We start from the raw sequence: 17,497 nt of genomic DNA on the forward strand, positions 1-17,497 counted from the left end.
GGTTGCTATACATTACACATAGCATGCGTTTACCATGCTTGAACACCAGCACCCAAACAGGATAAACACAAGCGAAGTACTCTCACATCATAGTAAAGTTACACCTTTTTGAGAGAGAAATATCTCCCAGTTGCCTTAACTAACATGTGGTGCCTTAACTAACGTGTGGTGCCTTCACATGGGACTGCTCCAGAGCAGTTTGGAGCAATTCCGGTTCTGGGGCTAGGACTTGTAATCTGGTGACTGTGGGTCCCAGCCCCAGGACCACACGGGAGTCTTGAACTAGATCTGTTGGGTTCCTGGGCTGAGAGTGAAAAATCAGCTGATTTTCAGGTCTCAACCTTGGGATCACGCTGGTGTCTTGAACTGGCTCCTATATGGTCCCAGGGTTGAGCTCACACAGGAGCCAGTTCAGTGCGATCCCACAGCTGGACCTGAAAAATCAGCTGATTTGGGGGTCTCAGCCCTGGGACTGTATTGGAGCCTGTTCAAGTCTCCAGTGTGGTACTACAATCTATATTTATATATATATCATAGTAAGCATTAACATGCAATTGCTCAGAAAACTTTCTAAGTCATACTAATGCTTACTGTGATCTAAATATAACAAGTGCTAAGTGTAACGTGTAACAAAGCCCCAACTAATTATTCAACTACCTCCCTTCACCCAAGATAAAGACACACAAAGCTGGCCAGAGTCTGAAAGATGGCATCTTTAACCCTCATCAGGACACTGAATAGAGGCCAAGTGATTCCTCTGTGCCAATTTTGGACATTTAATCAAGCATCCTAGCAGCTAAGGGGAACACCCTTCTGAGGAGCAAGGAGTCAGACCAATCTGCTAACAGGTTTCAGCATAATGCGCCGATGCACTGAAAAAGGACAGTCCTAGTCCTGCTCACCCCAGCTGCCCTGAGGACACCCCTAAATGAGGGTAAAGTGAGCTGTGCACTATGGCAGAGGACACAGTGCTGGACTTCCTTCCCCTCTCTGACACTGGGGGAAGGGGCTGGAGAGAAGGCTGACAAAACTGAGGGGGAACTTCATCAGCATAAGGAGACGGTTGAAAAAGACCAAGTCTCTTCCTTTGGCATTTTTGGGAAATAATTATTTTTTCCCCACAATTTCCTGAAAATGGGTTTTTTAATTATAATAATTATTTCATAACAGAAAAACAAGGGAAGGAATCCATAAAAAAATTACTGATTAAACCAAAGGCTAAACAAGCTTTACCAAAAACCCAACATTAAGAACCCCACTCACTGAGCTGATGTTTCATAAACAACAGAAAATGTTGGGGCGTAAGCAAAAGGTTCACAAGAAGATCTTTGTTTTCGATAAAAAGTTGTAGTGGGGCAGGGGAAGGAGAAGGGAGCTGGGAGGGTTGTTGTCTTTTCCGTGAAAAAATGTTTTGATGAAATTATTTCATCCAGCTGTGTTTGCAGCCTGGTACACAGTCATAAAATCATAGAAATGTAGGACTGGAAGGTGTGAGATATGTGCATGTGTTGAATCTGCTTGAGTGATTTTTAAGTTACTTTCTGTTGAATCTGCTAATGTGCATGCACATTTTTACTTTATGTTTACAATGTATTCTGTGCCTGCCAGCCTGATAGCACTCTTTCCCACAGTTGTGGCTGGAGCCACGTATTTGTGAAAGTCTTGGACAAACGTAACAAAAAGGACTTCAGGTGGTCATCTAGTCCAACCCGCTTCTCAGGGCGGGATCATGCCTATCAACCATCCTAGGAAAGTATCAGCACGTCCCTTCACAGCACAGATGTGTTGAATATCTGCATGTGCAAATCGAAGGTTACTTTCTGTTACTTTCTATTGAATCTACCAGTACTAATGCATATATAATTTAGCCTGGTTTACAATATATCCTGTGCCTGCTCAGTCTGGCAGCACTTTTTCCCACAATAACATCCAACATGCCTATCCCTACCTCCCATCCTCTGCCATCAGGCACACACCTTTCCCTACCATGCAACTCACCTTGGTCATGAGATCACACATTTACAGTTCATGCAGCCCGGGCCACTTTCATCCGGAGGATTTAACTTGCGCAGCTTGTGCTGCCGGATCTCCCGCACTAAGGTGTAGAAGGCGTCTTCGACCCCCTGGAAGAGAGGCACAGTGGTTTGAGCAATGCCAGGCCATTCTGCAAGAGGAGGGTGGCGAGAGCACAGAACTGCCTGGCGTGATTTGAGGGGGTCTAAATGCCAAGTAAAAGGGAGAAAGCCAAACGGGGAAATCTCAGATACATCCTGAGAATTGCTCCCTAATGTCAAGAGCAAGCAAACAGCCACTTGAGTACAGAGGCTCCATCTCAGCAAAAGAGACAGGCCCTCTCGCTAGACACTACCTTAGAACAAGGAGGTAGCATGAGCTGGCAGAAGACACTGACTGCCTCCTTTTCTACTGCTAACTCTCTGGACCCAGGAACTGCCCTAGGTGATGCCAGGCTCCATGTTTCTAGAGACAGCAGGACAATGAGGTTAGTGAAGTAATCAGAGTTCAGGCAGCCGTCCAGTGTAACTACAGGGGTTTGCACTAAGCCTTATGGAAAGTGTCAGCTGGGGAAAACCTGGATGGGGCATTTAAACAAGGAAAATGTCAGCACCCTTCTGCTGAACATCCAGGCCCTTAGCACCCTTCCTCCCCCACTATGGCCATGTCCAGACAAGTGTGGCTGTGCAGTATATGGTGCTGCAGACACATCTGCAGCGCCACATACTGCACATTCACTTGTTCTCCATGCTGCAAGGGAGCAGCATGGGGGATATCCAGGGGTCAAAAAAACCCACACATAAAAAAATAAGTGGAATGGTGCACACAGTGGCAGCAGGCACTGCTCGAAACTAGAGCTGGGCCACCTAGAGCTGTGCTCCAGTTCCCAGCTGGGCTCCACACAGCAGAACTGCCACTGCTGCAGCCCTGGGAGACCCCCAGGACTCCAGGTAAGGCTGCTGGGGAAGCCTACCGCTGGCCCTAGCCTACCCTGCCACACCCAGGGCAACATGCTGCATGCCAGAGTGCCTGTGGCACAGACATTCCCCACAGACAGCTTGGTTTCTCCCAGGGAACCAAACATCCACATGTGTAGACACGGCCTCCAAGTGTACATAGCAGAGCAAGGGATATAATCAACCTGGAGCCAAGAGCAAAAATATCTGGGCCTGTCTCACTGGTATCAAAGCACTTTCCAGTCAACGGTTGTCAGCTACAGGTGCCTTCTAGCCCTTCTGCAATTACCCCTAGTACGTGTTTTCTCTTTCCTCCTCCCCTCCAGGAAGACCAGCCCTGACTGAATTCCAATGGGGGAGCATGGCAGCAGCTACAGGAATAAGAAGATTTAAGGATGAAGGAGGAATTTTACATGTAAAAGTGCCAGATGTTCATTAGCTCTACAGACTTTACGTATCCTGTTGCCCTTGTTACCCAAACTTTCCCTTTGGTGGTGGATATACACGTCTGTATGATACATATGGACACACGCCCACTGTGCTCTCTGTCAACATGTCAGTGAATGGCCCAACAGACAGAACGGCCCAGGATGCAGCACAGAAGATGAACACGAGGAAACGGGATAAAGCATGCACTGGAAACAACATGCAGTCAATGTACAGCTGGAACCAGCTTGGGACCCACCCAACCCTAGCGTGTGGGTGGCCCTTCATTACCCCTTTGTAATCTTTCCGGTGAGCTTGACGCTGGTGAGACATGCCAGATCCATAAACCCTGGAGAACAAAGCCTCCCTCTCAACAGGACAAGCTGCATCCTTGCAGCGCCTTATCAGTGCACCTAAGTTCTGACATGCAAGGGTCATCTCTAGGCACAACACAGCCCATTCACCTCTGGGTGTCTTTGCTGTCACCACCAGCAAGAGCGCCCCTGAGCACAGTCATGTACATGTTCTGGAGGTGTGCACTCACTAGACCATGGATTAAAGCCTTTCCAAATTGTGCAAACGTTGTGTTTCCCTCTAGAACTCCCTTTCAGAGCATGCCCTGGTAAGGAACAGGACATTTTGCTGAAGTGTTCAGACTTTAGGTGGCATTGGACCCTTCTGAATATGGGCACTTTTGCCACGAATCTATTGTACTTACTCAAAACTAAGATGATCACCCCCTGCCCCCAGCTTGGAGGAAAAGCCCTATCTTAGATTTGTGCACAAAGTGGAATGAGAGCGGGTTTGGCTCTGAGCCCAGGTCTGGGCCAGAGTCGGACTTCCCACCTACCCCCAGCCCCAGCTCCCCAACTTGCCTACTGCATCTTTTGCCCTCCATCCCCTGCCCTCTTCCCCACTCTTACTGTCAGGTGTAGCTCAGCTCCAGCTCAGGCTGGGTTCCCTCCCAGGCACAGGGTCGATGGACAGGCAAGGAACAGAAGTCCAATCAGCTGTGCTGACACTGCTTCATGGCCTGCCAAGGGCTGAGCTTCCAAGTGCTGTGCTCCAGGAACAAAGTCGGAGCAGCACCCAACAGTAAGTGGGGAGGGGTGCCAGGAAGGCTGCAGGAGGAAGAAGTGTGTGTGTGTTGGGGGTGGGGGTGGGGAGCAGGTAGAGGTCAATGAGGCCACCTGACACCCCCCACCCCCAGCCTCTATTCTCCCTGCTTTAATAATGTGAGAGGGACAAATTTGAGACAAATCTCCAATAATTAGATTCTGTATCTGGTAAATTATAACACATTTCGAATTTTTCCATACAAAGAATCTAATGAATGGGTTCATCTTAAATTCAGAGTTGACTTAGATCTGAGTAAACATGGTACTTGCAAAGCTCCCATATGCCAGAGCAGTGAACATAGCACAGACAGGTCGCCTTGCTGTGCTGTGACCCAATGGATTTTTTGTGCAGGGAAAACAGTGTATCATCATTAGACATAGGATTTATATGCAAATGCCTATTCTTTTCCTGGGTGTGCAAACTACCAGAACTTTGTCTAAGGCAATATTTGTATCAACACAGCTGCAAAGACATATGTTTTATAATGAAGTTAGATGCATATTTGAGGGGTTAGGGCATAATAATGATGTTAATGCATGAAAATGTCATGTAAGCTAATCAATTAGGCTGTGATGCATACAAAGGCCTATTGTTGCATTTTGAAGGGAAATACCATATTTACTTGAATCCAAAATGAATTTTTTCCCCCCAAATCTCCAGGGAGGGGGAAAAAAAGCCTCATATTAGGCTCAAGCACTGGCCTGGGGCAGGCTGCTGCTGTGGCCCTGGTCTGGGCCTAGAGCTGAAGCTAGAGCCAAAGCAGCTGCTTGCCCCAAGCTGGGATGGTGCAGGCAGCAGGGGAGGGGGTATGTGGTGAAGGGAGCATGGAGAAGATCACACAGTGAGGGTGTGGGGTGCATGGGGGAGACCTGCAGTGTGTAGACTGGAAGGAGTGTGGGAGAGACCATGCAGCCTACCTGCTATCCCCACGCCCAGCCCCACTCACCACTTAGCTCCAGCCACAGTCCATCCATCCCTGGAGCTGCAGCCACTATTTCTGCCTGGCTGGGCTGGGCCAGGGCAAGGGTGGGGGTTGGAACCATCAACTGCCCCAGGGCAAGAGCTACTGCAGAAAGTAAGCAGTTGTGGGGCAGAGGGTAAGGAGTGGAGGGGCCAGGGCAGGCACAAGCACAGGAAGGCAAGTGGCAGGGAGGGGACAGGCAGTTGTGGAGACAAGCAGTGTGGGGACAGAGGGCAAGTGGCAGGGGGACAAGCAGCAGGAGGGCAGGCACAGACATGGGGCAGGCAAGGGGTGGAGGTCTGGTCACCTGCCTCCCTGCTGCCGCTTTCCCCACTGCAGTGGTCGGAGATGCTATTTTCAGACAACCCCTCCAACAATTAGATTCTATACATGGAAAATTGTAACACATTTATAAAATTTTCTATGTATAAAATTGGGGAGAGGATTCAACTTAAATTCACAGCTAGGTATATATGTGTGTGAGATTTTCATTGATTTCATTGTGTGAGTTTCATTAATCTAAAGGTACTTGAGAGCTTTCCACTGGTGCTCACTGTTTACTGTTGCTAATGCCAAAAGACAGCTCAAGTGCAAGTGCACTACTACACCACCAGGTTGCAAGTGATGCCTGCTTTCCAACTAATGGTAAAACTATTTTTTGCCAACCACGGGGGAAGTAGGTTCCCTGCGAGAAAGAAATGTCAGATCCAGCAACCTGTGAAGACTCTCAACCACTTCACTGCTAGGCAGAGAAGAGATAAAAAGCATGCAAACTCTCCTCAGAAAAAAAGCTTTGTTCTGCAGAGCCTGATAATTTTCTTACTAATCTCTGTAGAGCCATTGTGTGCAACAATATTCTTTGGAACAGACTAAATGATCCATCTTCCTTGGAAAAAATATGATTTAAAACCACCAGTTCCAGAGGAATCAACAGTAAGGAAAAAACTATCATAGCTTATAATTCTACAATTGAGGCAATTCATAGTGTGATTGGGGAAAGTCACATTCTCATTGCTAGAGGTGAGACTGGTCACCTGTAGCTATTCTATAGGCCAGGGGCTGAAAATCTATAGCCTACAGCAGAAGACCAGGACCACAGGGACAAGACAAGTGGCAGTGGCTGGGTCCCAGAGCCCATCCTTCTGCCTGTCTCAGATTCATGGCTGGAAAAGGTTGTTTACTCCTGATATAGCCAATTTGATGACAGAGACCCACCGTTGAACCTGGCAAGCCTTGCCTTTTGACTTCAAGTGTCAGAGAGGACACATAATGCAACAAAAGTACATTTTCTAAATGCCTCTATGTTTACTGTGGCCCAACTCAACCGTCAGCAATGAAGAGAAATTAAGGGTGTGTACAGAAATGCTCAGTGCACATTTTACAGTGCTGTAATTTAGAGTACTTTTTATAGCACTATAAAGTTACAGCGCTCTTAAACATGACAGACGTGCAGTGTTTGGGGAGAAGCTCTGAGCCTCCCTGCACTTTCCAGGCCAGGAGGCTGGGGACGCTCGGCAGCCTCTTGGGCAAGGGTGGGCAAATATGGCCCGGGGGCCAGATGTGGCCTGCCAGGCCATTCTATCTGGCCCGCGGGGCCCCTAAAAAATTTAGAAAATTAATTTTTATCTGCCCCTGGCTGCCTATCATGCAGCCCTCGATGGCTTGCCAAAACTCAGTAAGTGGCCCTCTGCCCAAAATAATTGCCCATTCCTGCTCTTGGGGCTGCAGCAGACTGAGATAGCAGCAGACCAAAGGAGAAGGAAGCAAAGCTGGGATGAGAGGCTATCACTCATCACTGGAAGCAGGCACTGCTTCTGCCACAGATGGTCAGGCAGCAGCTCTCACCGAGGCTGACAGCCTGGCTCCAAGCATCTAGTCCCCAGCTGTGCACGGTCTCAGGGTGTGTACAAGTGTGTGATGCACCCTCCCTTCTCCTTCTCCCCCACCCTCCCTGGACCAATCACTGCCATCTCAGTCAGCTGGCCAGAGCAGGGTGGGTTGCCAGCTTTTTCAGGCTTGGCTACTGCTCCCCAGCTATTCCTGGTGGAGCTGAGGAGAACTAGCTAAGCTTGCAAAGCCCATAGGAAATTTGACCAGCATACATAAGTTATTTAAAGCACTGTAGGTTGCTGAAGTGCTGTAAAATACAATGCTTCAAGTTTAATACCTCATTTAATTTAAAGCGCTGTACTCATTTTTAAAGTGCTATAAAGCTGTGCACTTCTGTCAAGTCATGGCAATAAAGCACTTTAAATGGTGAAAAAACCAACTTCTATATATACCCTAAGTCTTCTACTTGCACATCCTGCAGTCTACATGCTGAAAAAAGGAACAACACTGCAAGCATGCTAGTCACAGAACTTTGCTTCTTTGGTGCATGGTGTCAACTGAGTTGCTAAAAAAAATCCAAAACTTGAATTTGTAGCTGCCAATTCTTTTGTTTCAAGTACGAAAACAAGTGTCTGTAAAGATGCCGCTGAGAATACAGCCTTACCGAGAAATTCTGCCAGACATGCCCCTGCTGCTACAGCTCATGGTGATACACTGGGGAACCTGGATAAATGCAGCCCTATTTTACACTCTGCTTTGGGATTCTCTTATATACATATAAATACACACACGCATGCACACACACAACTAAACAAACAAACAAACAAAATCAGCAGTTTTGATGCCAGCGAGACAGCTTCCATCAGTGCTGCATAAATGGCTTCAAACAGCCCTACAGTCAGAGGGATCTTGTAATGGACAGAGACATGCGCTTTTCTGCTCTGCCACTGGCAGTCAAGGAATTTAAGGTGTGGGGCCTCTCAATACATGACTTCCTTGACCAAATCAAGGAGGTCAAAGACGTACAAGCGAGAGAGAAATTGCAAAGGCTTTTGAAGAGGAACCTTGGATACAGAACACTTAGTTGTGATGAATTACTTGGATGATACTGGTCTGGAACTGCCAGAATAAGCACCAGCTGGCTCCCATGGTCAACTATTGCCCTGTATTATCTATGCCAGAGGCAGGCTGGATGCATGCACAAAGCTGCAGCCATGCCACACACAGTGCCTACCCTGGCCAGACTGAGCTGCACTCAGCACCCATCCTGGCAGCTCTGGAACTGTGCCACGCACTAGCCAGTCCAGGACCTGTGCTACACGCAATGCGGGTCCTCAAGTGGTTGGAGCGGGCACCATGTGCAGTGCACATACCAAAGCAGGCACTATGTGTGGCACAGGCTGGATGAAGCAGACACCATGTGAATCCAGCTGCTGCTCTGGCTGGTCTGCTGCTCTGGCACCTGGTCCAGCCACTCTGGGATCCACGCCACATGCAGCATGGGTCACACAGCACCTGGAGCAGCTACTGGATCAGTTGTACTGGGTGAAGGGAGGGAAGGAGGAGGAAGGGGAGGGGGGCTGTGAGCCAGATCTGGTCTGTGGATCAGCCCTGTGCCACAGGCATGCGCCTCTGCCCCATGTGGGTCTGATCAGACCCAGAGGCAGCACTTGGGGCTGGATGCTGGGGCTCTGTGGGTCAAATCCAGCCTGTGGGCCACATGTTTGACTCCCCTGCTCTATGGATATTGAGATAGCATTCTGATTGAGGAGCACCACAAACTAACACCGAAAACTTTGGGAAAAATACTAGTTCCATATTGTGAATCAAATTATTGTGCAAGCAAATAAATGGACATACTACAGGCACACCCTAAAAGGTGCACAGAAGTGTTACAGATGAAACTCTTTACTAGTTAAATGGACAATTATCAGAGAGAACATGGTTAAACTTAAATGTGTTGGAGCGTTTTCCCCCCATTTCCCCTAAGTTTTGAAGACAGCAGAATGAAGGTCATAGTGAATATTTCTATCATTTTAAAGGCATATTTTATCACTTTTCAAAGTATAAATGTACCCCCTACTAACCCTTTGTTTCAAGGTAATTTGCATCATCCCAGATCCTCACAGGTGAGAGGCTCTATACCAGCCATGAACCGACTGCCCAGAGTTTTCCATCTATTGACTCTGCTGTGAAATCTGATGAAATATGAAACTTTCATTTCTACCCAGGAGAACTTTTATAATCTTTTCTCCAATGCCTGATGAAAGGTGCTTGTGCCTGAAAGCTTGCAATTAATTTTTTTTTCTTTTTTTGCAAAAATCTTGTTGGTCTAATAAAATGTCATCTCTACTGTAAATCCTGTTTGCCTCCCCCTAATAAGCCGGGTTTTTGGTTGTAGCCGTGTTGGTCTACTGACATAGGCAGGCATGGTTCTTTGGGTAGATGTGATATCTTTTATTAGACCAACTGAGTAGTTGGAAATAAATTCTTTGCAAGCTTTTGGGTGCAATCACCCTTTGCCAGGCATAGGGAGTCTTTGGTGTTCTGGGATTCCAAGGAAGACTCCCTATGCCTGAAGAAGGGTGATTGCACCCAAAAGCTTGCAAGGAACTTTTTTCCAACTACTGTTTGTCTAGTAAAAGATATCGCATCTACTCAAAGAAACTTGCCTCCCTAGCAAGCATATTTTTAGGGTTTTTGTGCATATAAATCTTATGTCTAATAATCACAGTGCAAACAAGCACAGTCTGCCAGGCCAGAAGCAGCACCAGCAGCTTTGGGAAGAACTGAAAGAAAAGGGATGGAAGACCACTCCAAAGTGCTGGCTCCTGCTCCAAATTCATCCTCACAGCAATATCTGAATGGCCATTGAACAGAGCTCACCAGCAGTCAAGGTGGAAGCGAGCTCCCAGGCTGAACATCCTGGGAACTTCAGTCCAGCACCCTAACGGAGCTAAATCACTGCCAGCAACAGCCTGTTCAAATTCATGTGCGCTCCCCTGCTCACTGCCACTTCAGAGCTGTCAGAGAAGACTTATAGCACACTGCGTAATTAGCAGCTGGAGCACTGTTTGTCTGACAGCAATTGCACGTTGCTCTGTCAACAGGGCTGTGCATCAGGCCTGCCGCTGTCAGTCACAGAGCCACGGCCTCCTCACCACCCTTCTGTCTGGGGGGAATGGCAGTCCACAGTAGCCATCATCATCTCTTCACAAAGCGTGGGGAACCAGGGGGGAGGATCCTTCTGTCACAGAAGCCAGCTGGGCAGTTTCACTCAGGCACAACAAAGGAACAAAGCACTGAAAGGAAGCGGCTGGCAAGTCCTCACAAAGTTGATCTTGGCTGTTTGGTGGTCAGGGCTATTTTCTTGGCAGTTGAGGCCACCAGAGCGACCCAGCCCCTAAGCCTGCAGAGTACACTAAAACCACTTAGTGCTGTAAGATGATGCCAGAGACATTTTTGGATTCAGGGCCAAAATCTTGGTGCAGGAATCCTGCCATTCCCAACCCCCATCTATGACACCCAGCGTGTGTATTACCACAATGGAACCGGCTAGGACCAGCGCAAGAGGGCTGAGGTGGAAACGTTATGGTTTCCAGTTCTTTGGCACACACTTAGATGGGTTATGAAGGGGAAGAAAGGACAGGACTTCAGCAGTGTGGTATGTGGATATATTTTTCAACCATGCCTCCTACCTGTCTGGTTTTAGCAGAAGTCTCTATGTAGGGGATCCCGTAACTCCTGGCCAAATCCTGCGCTTGCCGGGTCTCCACTGTCCGGGCTGGCAGGTCACATTTGTTCCCCACCAGCACCATGGGCACATCGTCTGAGTCCTTCACTCTCTTGATCTGCTCTCTGCAAAGACAGGGATGCCCAAAGGTGAGAAGAGGAAACACCAAGCAGAGGGAGCACAACATTTCCCACGTCAAAAAGGCAGCAGCAGACTGTTTCAGAGAGCTCCCCATAGCAACAGAGGAAAAGTCACTTCCAAAGGATGGTAACAGAGTTATATTAGATGATTTGGGTAGGGCTTTCAGAAACCACCTAAATGATGGGGTAATTAAAAGAACAGATCAGAAGCCTTTTTCCTTTAAAAAAATATTCCTATTTAAAATGAAATATGAAATTATGGCAAACTACGTTAAAGCCTAAACAAAAAAAAAAAGAACTCAGGCGTGCACATGGTTGCAGCTGAAGTTTTTACAGAAAGTCAAACCACTGAATTTGGGGAAGTGATTAACTAAACACCTGGGACCAGAAATGCTGCTTAAATGATAAAGTTTCTTCTGGCAGCTATAGCTAGCTTCTTTTGCAGTGAAAATATTTTCTTTATTTTAAGTTAGTTCAGTTCAATAACTATATCACTAAAAGAAAAAAAACAAACAAACAAGAAGAAAAAAAAGCAAGAAAGCCTGCTTCCCTCTAATCTGTAAATACAAACAGGTACAAGAGGGTGTGATCTACTAGTTCTAAAATCTTGAAGGATGTGGTGCTCAGTTCTTTCATTACAGATAACTTCCTGTAGCTAACACATTACTTCAGGTTTAAATGCAAAGCATCTTTTTTTCCTCATGTATCTAGAGCATTTAAATATAGTTTTATTTAGTAATGATGTTTTTGAAATACTAATTTTCAGCATTTGATCAAATTCTAATTTCCACCCAAGAACAGTTTGGGACAAGTCATGAATTGAAAAAAAAAAAATCATTTAGTAAATAAATGTCAGTCACAATTTTCTAAAAGTGTAAAACAGAGCCCAAAAGAATCATGTTAAGCTAAAGAATTGCTTAAATGTGTGTATGATTTTCCCTATCCCAAAGGACACATGAAGTACCATGTCTAGTGTAAAGGCTGTATTTAGTAGAAAATCAACACAGCTTAACGGCTACCGACCAATGAGAATAAGCTCATTGTTTAGGAAAACAAGACTGAAAATCTATTACCTAAATCACTATTTAAAAAATGGTGATTTTAAAATCACTTTGATTTCAACCCAACCACTCCATAATGGACTCCCCTCCACTAAGTCCCAATGAAAGTCAAATCTGAACTCCAATGAGGTGCTCTACAAAAAAATCCCATGTCTTGTAGTTTGGTTCTTATACATTAGTTCATTCTTATATGTTAGTACATAGCAGGTTACTATGTTCTTTAAAGAAATGATTACCCAGGGCATGTGTGGTACTGGAAGGCAAGCGACAGAGGTGAAGCTGCCCCTTCAGCTCCAGGGGCAGCAAAAAAAAAAAAAAAAAAAAAAAGACTGTAGGGCTATGCTGTTCCTAGTCTGGATTCTGGATGTGTATGGCACAAGGTGTCAAAGGTTATCTGAGATTAGCTCCCACTATCAACAAAGCTGCAGCCGAGAACAGCACCATATCTCCAGTGTCTATGGACACAGAAACATCTCATATCTCGGGGCATGAGTGAAAACCTCAGTTACTCATGGAAGGTAAAGCAACAAATGTTGAGCCCAGTGACGGCAGCCAGTAGCTGGGGTCAGCTCACTGATCTAAGGAGGAAAATGGCCAGAACCTTTAGCTGATAGATTTCACTCCATTTTTTCCAAAGCACATGACTTTTCCTTCTGTTACTCACTACCCAGCTGGGAAAGCTGATAAATAATCTAAATACAAAGCATTTCTCTCATTTCAAGCAACATATTGTTGGCTCTTCTTTTAATTATTCCACCCTGGATTCTACAATTCATTCTGGATGGTCCTAATGTCCCACAGGCCACAGCTGGGAACAGAGCGCAGGAGTGAGTCGGTCACAGATATGCAGACATAGGGGAAACTTGGTCACAGGTGAGAAGGGAGATGGAAGAGACTTGTAACATATTACTACTTATAAGACAAAGTCCACGGCTGGCCCTAGCAGCAAACAAGGACCTAGGGGCACTGGTAAGACTGGAATAGACTTGCTAACAGAAGTCAGACTTGGGCTGCTGTAGTCATATATCCAGGTAAGCTGGAATGAATGAATGATGGGCAGCACTCTGCCATTGTATTCTTGTATTTAAAGTCGTGGCTGTTCAACGCAGTGACCAGGGATGGAGCATGAGCACAGAATCCTGCCCTTTTGGAGGCCTGAGAAGTGGAATAGGTCAGAAACCACCATTGCTCTCCTTCCCAATGCCCCAAATTGCTTGCTGAATGAACTTTGTCTGGTGCTCCACCCAGCACAGAAAGCCTCCTCAGAGGCGGCTTCTTAAGTGCCTGTGGGCTGATAGAGCTGCCAGGGCTTCCCACTTCTCTGGCAGCAAGGCATGTAAAAGAAGAGCTGCTCTTTGGCCAGGGAAACATGCTTACAAAGAGCACCACTCCCACTTCCTGTTGCAGATCACTTACTAGCTACAATGCCAAACCCCTCCTGCCCCCAAAGAGAAGACCTTGGGGGATGGCATAAGGCAGCTTGTTATAGTAAAAAATACCTAGGGGGAGAGCCAGGCCCCATAAACACATTCTCCCCAGCCTGGGGCAGCACTCACTGCGTGGGTAGCTAGAGAACAGCTCAGCATTGCTCCAACAGCAACATCTATGGGTGACTCTGTTTGGATCTTTATTCTACTTCAGGTTTGGGGGTGGGAGGAACCAAGCATATGCTGTTTGTGCATTAGACAAGACAGATCTATTTGTTATACAAGTACACAGTTCCTGGGGTGAGCCCAGACACCCCAGGAACTGCAAGCCTCCCTCAATAGCTTCCTCCTGCCTCCTCAATTTGTCTGTGGGAAAAGTCATGAGAAAAAAGAAACTGGAGTTGTAGGCCAAAGGTTGATAACCACGGTGTCAAGAGAGGACACCGAGCAGACAGTTTTAGCTAGCACCCACTATCCCTTGAACGTATCCAAGGAATCAGTGTATACCATCTGGTGGAACTCTACCCAGGGACACAGATGGGCAAGGGAACAGAAGACAGCCCCACAGTCGCTCAAGTGCTGCCCCCAAAAACAGCACCTCCTTCCTAGTCTGGTAAATCACGAGCTTGGCCAGGGGCAGGAGCAGGTTGACCAGAAGGACTCTGCACTTTGTGGGCCTATGGATGGGGTTGACTGTGTGGCCTAGAGCCCTGAGTTCTAGTCCCAGATCGTCTCTTGGGCACATCACCATCTTCTCTGTGCTTTGCCTACATCTCTAATCTATTTAGATTAGACTGTAAACTCCAGTGCAGGGACTGTGTCTCAGGGTGAGCATGTACATACAGAGTGCTCAACACAACAGTACCTGATCCTGACCTCTGTGATACTTGGACAGAGCTGGAAGTTGTAGGAGCGTTCCTCTCAGATGCTCCAAAACCCTGTGCCCCTCCTCATGCCCAAGCCAACTCTCTCAGCTTTCATGGACGGCAGGAGACGCCAAGATCAATTTCACTAACAGAGAGATTCCGTTAATTAGAGCAGGGAGGGAAGGGATCAGCTCTCTCTCTAGTCACCATAAACACAAACATTACATTACCAAGTCCCCTAAGGCTGCCAGCAAGCCCCTCAGATGGGTTTTTATTAGAGTCGCTGACATTAGCCATCTGCTGCTGCTCTTCCCTGGGACAGGGCCACTGGAGCTAATAGTCTTTGCTGGCAGCCACCACTTCCACAGCAGGGACCTGGTCTTAAAAGGGGAGGTGGGCACAGCACAGCCTCCCCTTCAGCAAGGGAGGTGGCATAGTGCCTTGCTGGTGAGAGGAAAAGGGCATCATAGATACTGACCTATACTGGTGAATATCTTCAAAGGACTTAGTATTGTTAATGGCGAAGACACACAGGAAGCCCTCCCCCGTCCTCATGTACTGGTCTCGCATGGCGCTGTACTCCTCTTGTCCTGCCGTGTCCAAGATGTCTAACAAACAGGTCTCTCCATCAATGACTACCTGTTTTCTATAGGAATCCTGCAGAGCCAGGAGAGAGAGAGAGAGAGAGAGAGAGAAGCGTTAAGGAGAGATCAACTAAGGAGCGAATACTGCTTCTTGGGCCCTGGGTTTAAAACGCGAGCAATAAGGAGTCCCACCACCTGTAGCAGATGCTGGTACTGGTGTCACAAATACCACCTGCCCCAAACATGTTTGGATTTAGCAGCCTTGATTCTATGAGGCCAGGACTAGCAAGGAAGTGGTGTGCTGGTATGCGGTGAAGACCAAAACAGCAGACATGCTGGGGGTCAGGGTTGTTGTGTGCTGGGTGGAGGCTCACGACTGAATTAGCAGGAGGTCCTGCTGCCTGTGAGGACAGTGGCAAAGCTGTACAGGCAGCAGCTTACACAACCACCACAGCCCCCATGCCTGGCTCTGAGCAGCATTAAATAGCTGACTCAATCCCTATTTTAAAAAAATGGCAGGAGAAAATAAAAACTCAAGGGAACAGCAAAACAAGCTTCCCCTCTGCTGCCAAAGCAGTGGCTAATACAGCCTCTGGCCTGTTCCTCTAATTTACAGTGTTGTCTCCTGGCAGACAAGGTGCGTCTTTGACCAACGCCTCCCACCTTTAGACAACTATTTTCCTAACTTTATTTAGTACAAGCTAATCCCTCCTGCTGCCTCCCTTCCTGAGGGAGGTGCAAGGGCCAGAAGTGGTTCGATCAACTCCTGCAGCCACACCCAGGGACATAGAAATGGGTAAACAGAGCGTGGGTATGTGGTGGCTAGAGTCTGTGTGAGGTATCATTGATGCCTCCAACACTCCCATTTGCAGTGCTCTAGAGCAGCCCTTATTTAACCAGCTATGGAAAACTGGGGATGGAAAATCATCTAGGGCAGCCCTCGGCAGCATGGCTACTCCCTAAGGGACACCCTGTACAGTAACGCATCCAATCTAGTCTTACACGTCCCTGCTGACGGGGCTCCCACCACCTGCCCTGGTACCAGAACAATGGTTCTCCACCTCATCAAGGCTCATGGCACCCCTCGTTAAGACTCAAAGCACCCAGCCCTCCTCTTAGTTCTCACTTGTTTTCTGATCACAGAAAAATAATAGAGCATTATTTTTCTACTGCAAAGAACTCCAAAAGACCCCAACAGATCAGGATGTTTTTGACCCTAAGGATATCTATTTGGAACCACTGGGTTTATCTTGTGACTCATGCTTGCACATCTAACAGTGCTAACACTGCATGGTGCCCTGGAAAGGATTTCAAGGCATCCCAGGGTGTCATGGCACTGTGGTTGAGAACTATGGGCTTAGAACATCTCAGTGTTAAGGATTTTCCTGATGTCCCCTTCTTAAAGCTTGTCACGTTACTGCTAGCTTGTTCCTTGAGCCTGCGAGAAAATAGTTTGAGACCTGCCTTAGGTCAACTTCAATTCTCTGCTTTCCCACAGACTTTGTGGTGACTTTGGGCAAATTGCTTTGGCTCGTTGCACCTCACTTTCCCACCTGTGAAATGGGGGAAAAGTCCTCAGTCATGATAGGCAGATAAGTCTATTAAAGATTCTGGAGTTTAGATGCAACAGTGTTGGGGAGTTGTAGATAGAGCCCGGGAAACCAAGGTTTTCAGAAGCCACTAGGTGCTCTAGGATATGCTCAGCACTTTCAAAATCCAGCACCTCCACTTGGGCACCCAAAATCATGCATATTTCTCCCTTTTGCCCAAGAGATTATTGTATCAAAGAGTCCCAGAAAAGAAGGGTTAAAAGGGTCCTCAGAAGATCATCTACTCCAACCCCATGCTCAAGGTAGTATCATCCCCACCTGAACCATCCCACTCTTAAACTACACAAATCAACCCAGATGCAGAGCTTCAAGACATATTGCCCCAAAACACCAAGAGCACCCTATCGTACCACAGGTAAAGCAGGAGGACAAGGGCTGTCAGTGTCCAGCAACTACAAGTGCTGTTAAAATGCACATAAGAGATCCCAGGAAGGAGGCCATGTCCCCCATCACAGAGGAAAGGGAAAACCACACAATCTGTACCAACCTGAACACAAGGTAATTCATCTGATGTTAGGTGGAAGGGTTACCCAGGAACCTCTAGGCTTTAGTCCTAGCAGGACCAATCCAAAATCCCCTTGTCCCTGTAGTAACAGTATGGCAGCAAACTCTACACTGAAGTTTTCAAACTGATTTTAAGTAGAACACTGTTTTCTCACAAAGTTTTTCGAAACTCTCCTTGGGAAAGGTATTTCCTACAATAGGTTTCTGCCCAAAGTTATTTTGTTTGCAACCATCAAAAGTTATGTAACATTACCCCCAACATATATA

At 47.0% G+C, this 17,497-nt stretch overlaps 1 protein-coding gene across 2 annotated transcripts in view; it reads right to left on the minus strand.

Moving 5' to 3' along the window:
- HRAS (HRas proto-oncogene, GTPase) overlaps positions 1-17,497 on the minus strand; it is a 98,724-nt gene that overhangs the window by 2,079 nt on the left and 79,148 nt on the right. For both annotated transcript variants that reach the window (XM_090032380.1, XM_090032381.1), the window contains 3 exons: positions 15,011-15,189; positions 11,004-11,163; positions 1,999-2,123 (listed from right to left, as the gene is read on the minus strand). In XM_090032380.1, coding sequence (XP_089888506.1) covers positions 2,004-2,123; positions 11,004-11,163; positions 15,011-15,189 — 459 coding nt within the window. In that variant the 3' untranslated portion in view covers positions 1,999-2,003. The remainder of the gene's footprint in view (positions 1-1,998; positions 2,124-11,003; positions 11,164-15,010; positions 15,190-17,497) is intronic.

Source organism: Crocodylus siamensis, chromosome 2, assembly GCF_052110815.1.
Source record: "Crocodylus siamensis isolate JL-2025a chromosome 2, ASM5211081v1, whole genome shotgun sequence".
NCBI classification, from domain to species: Eukaryota; Metazoa; Chordata; order Crocodylia; family Crocodylidae; genus Crocodylus; species Crocodylus siamensis.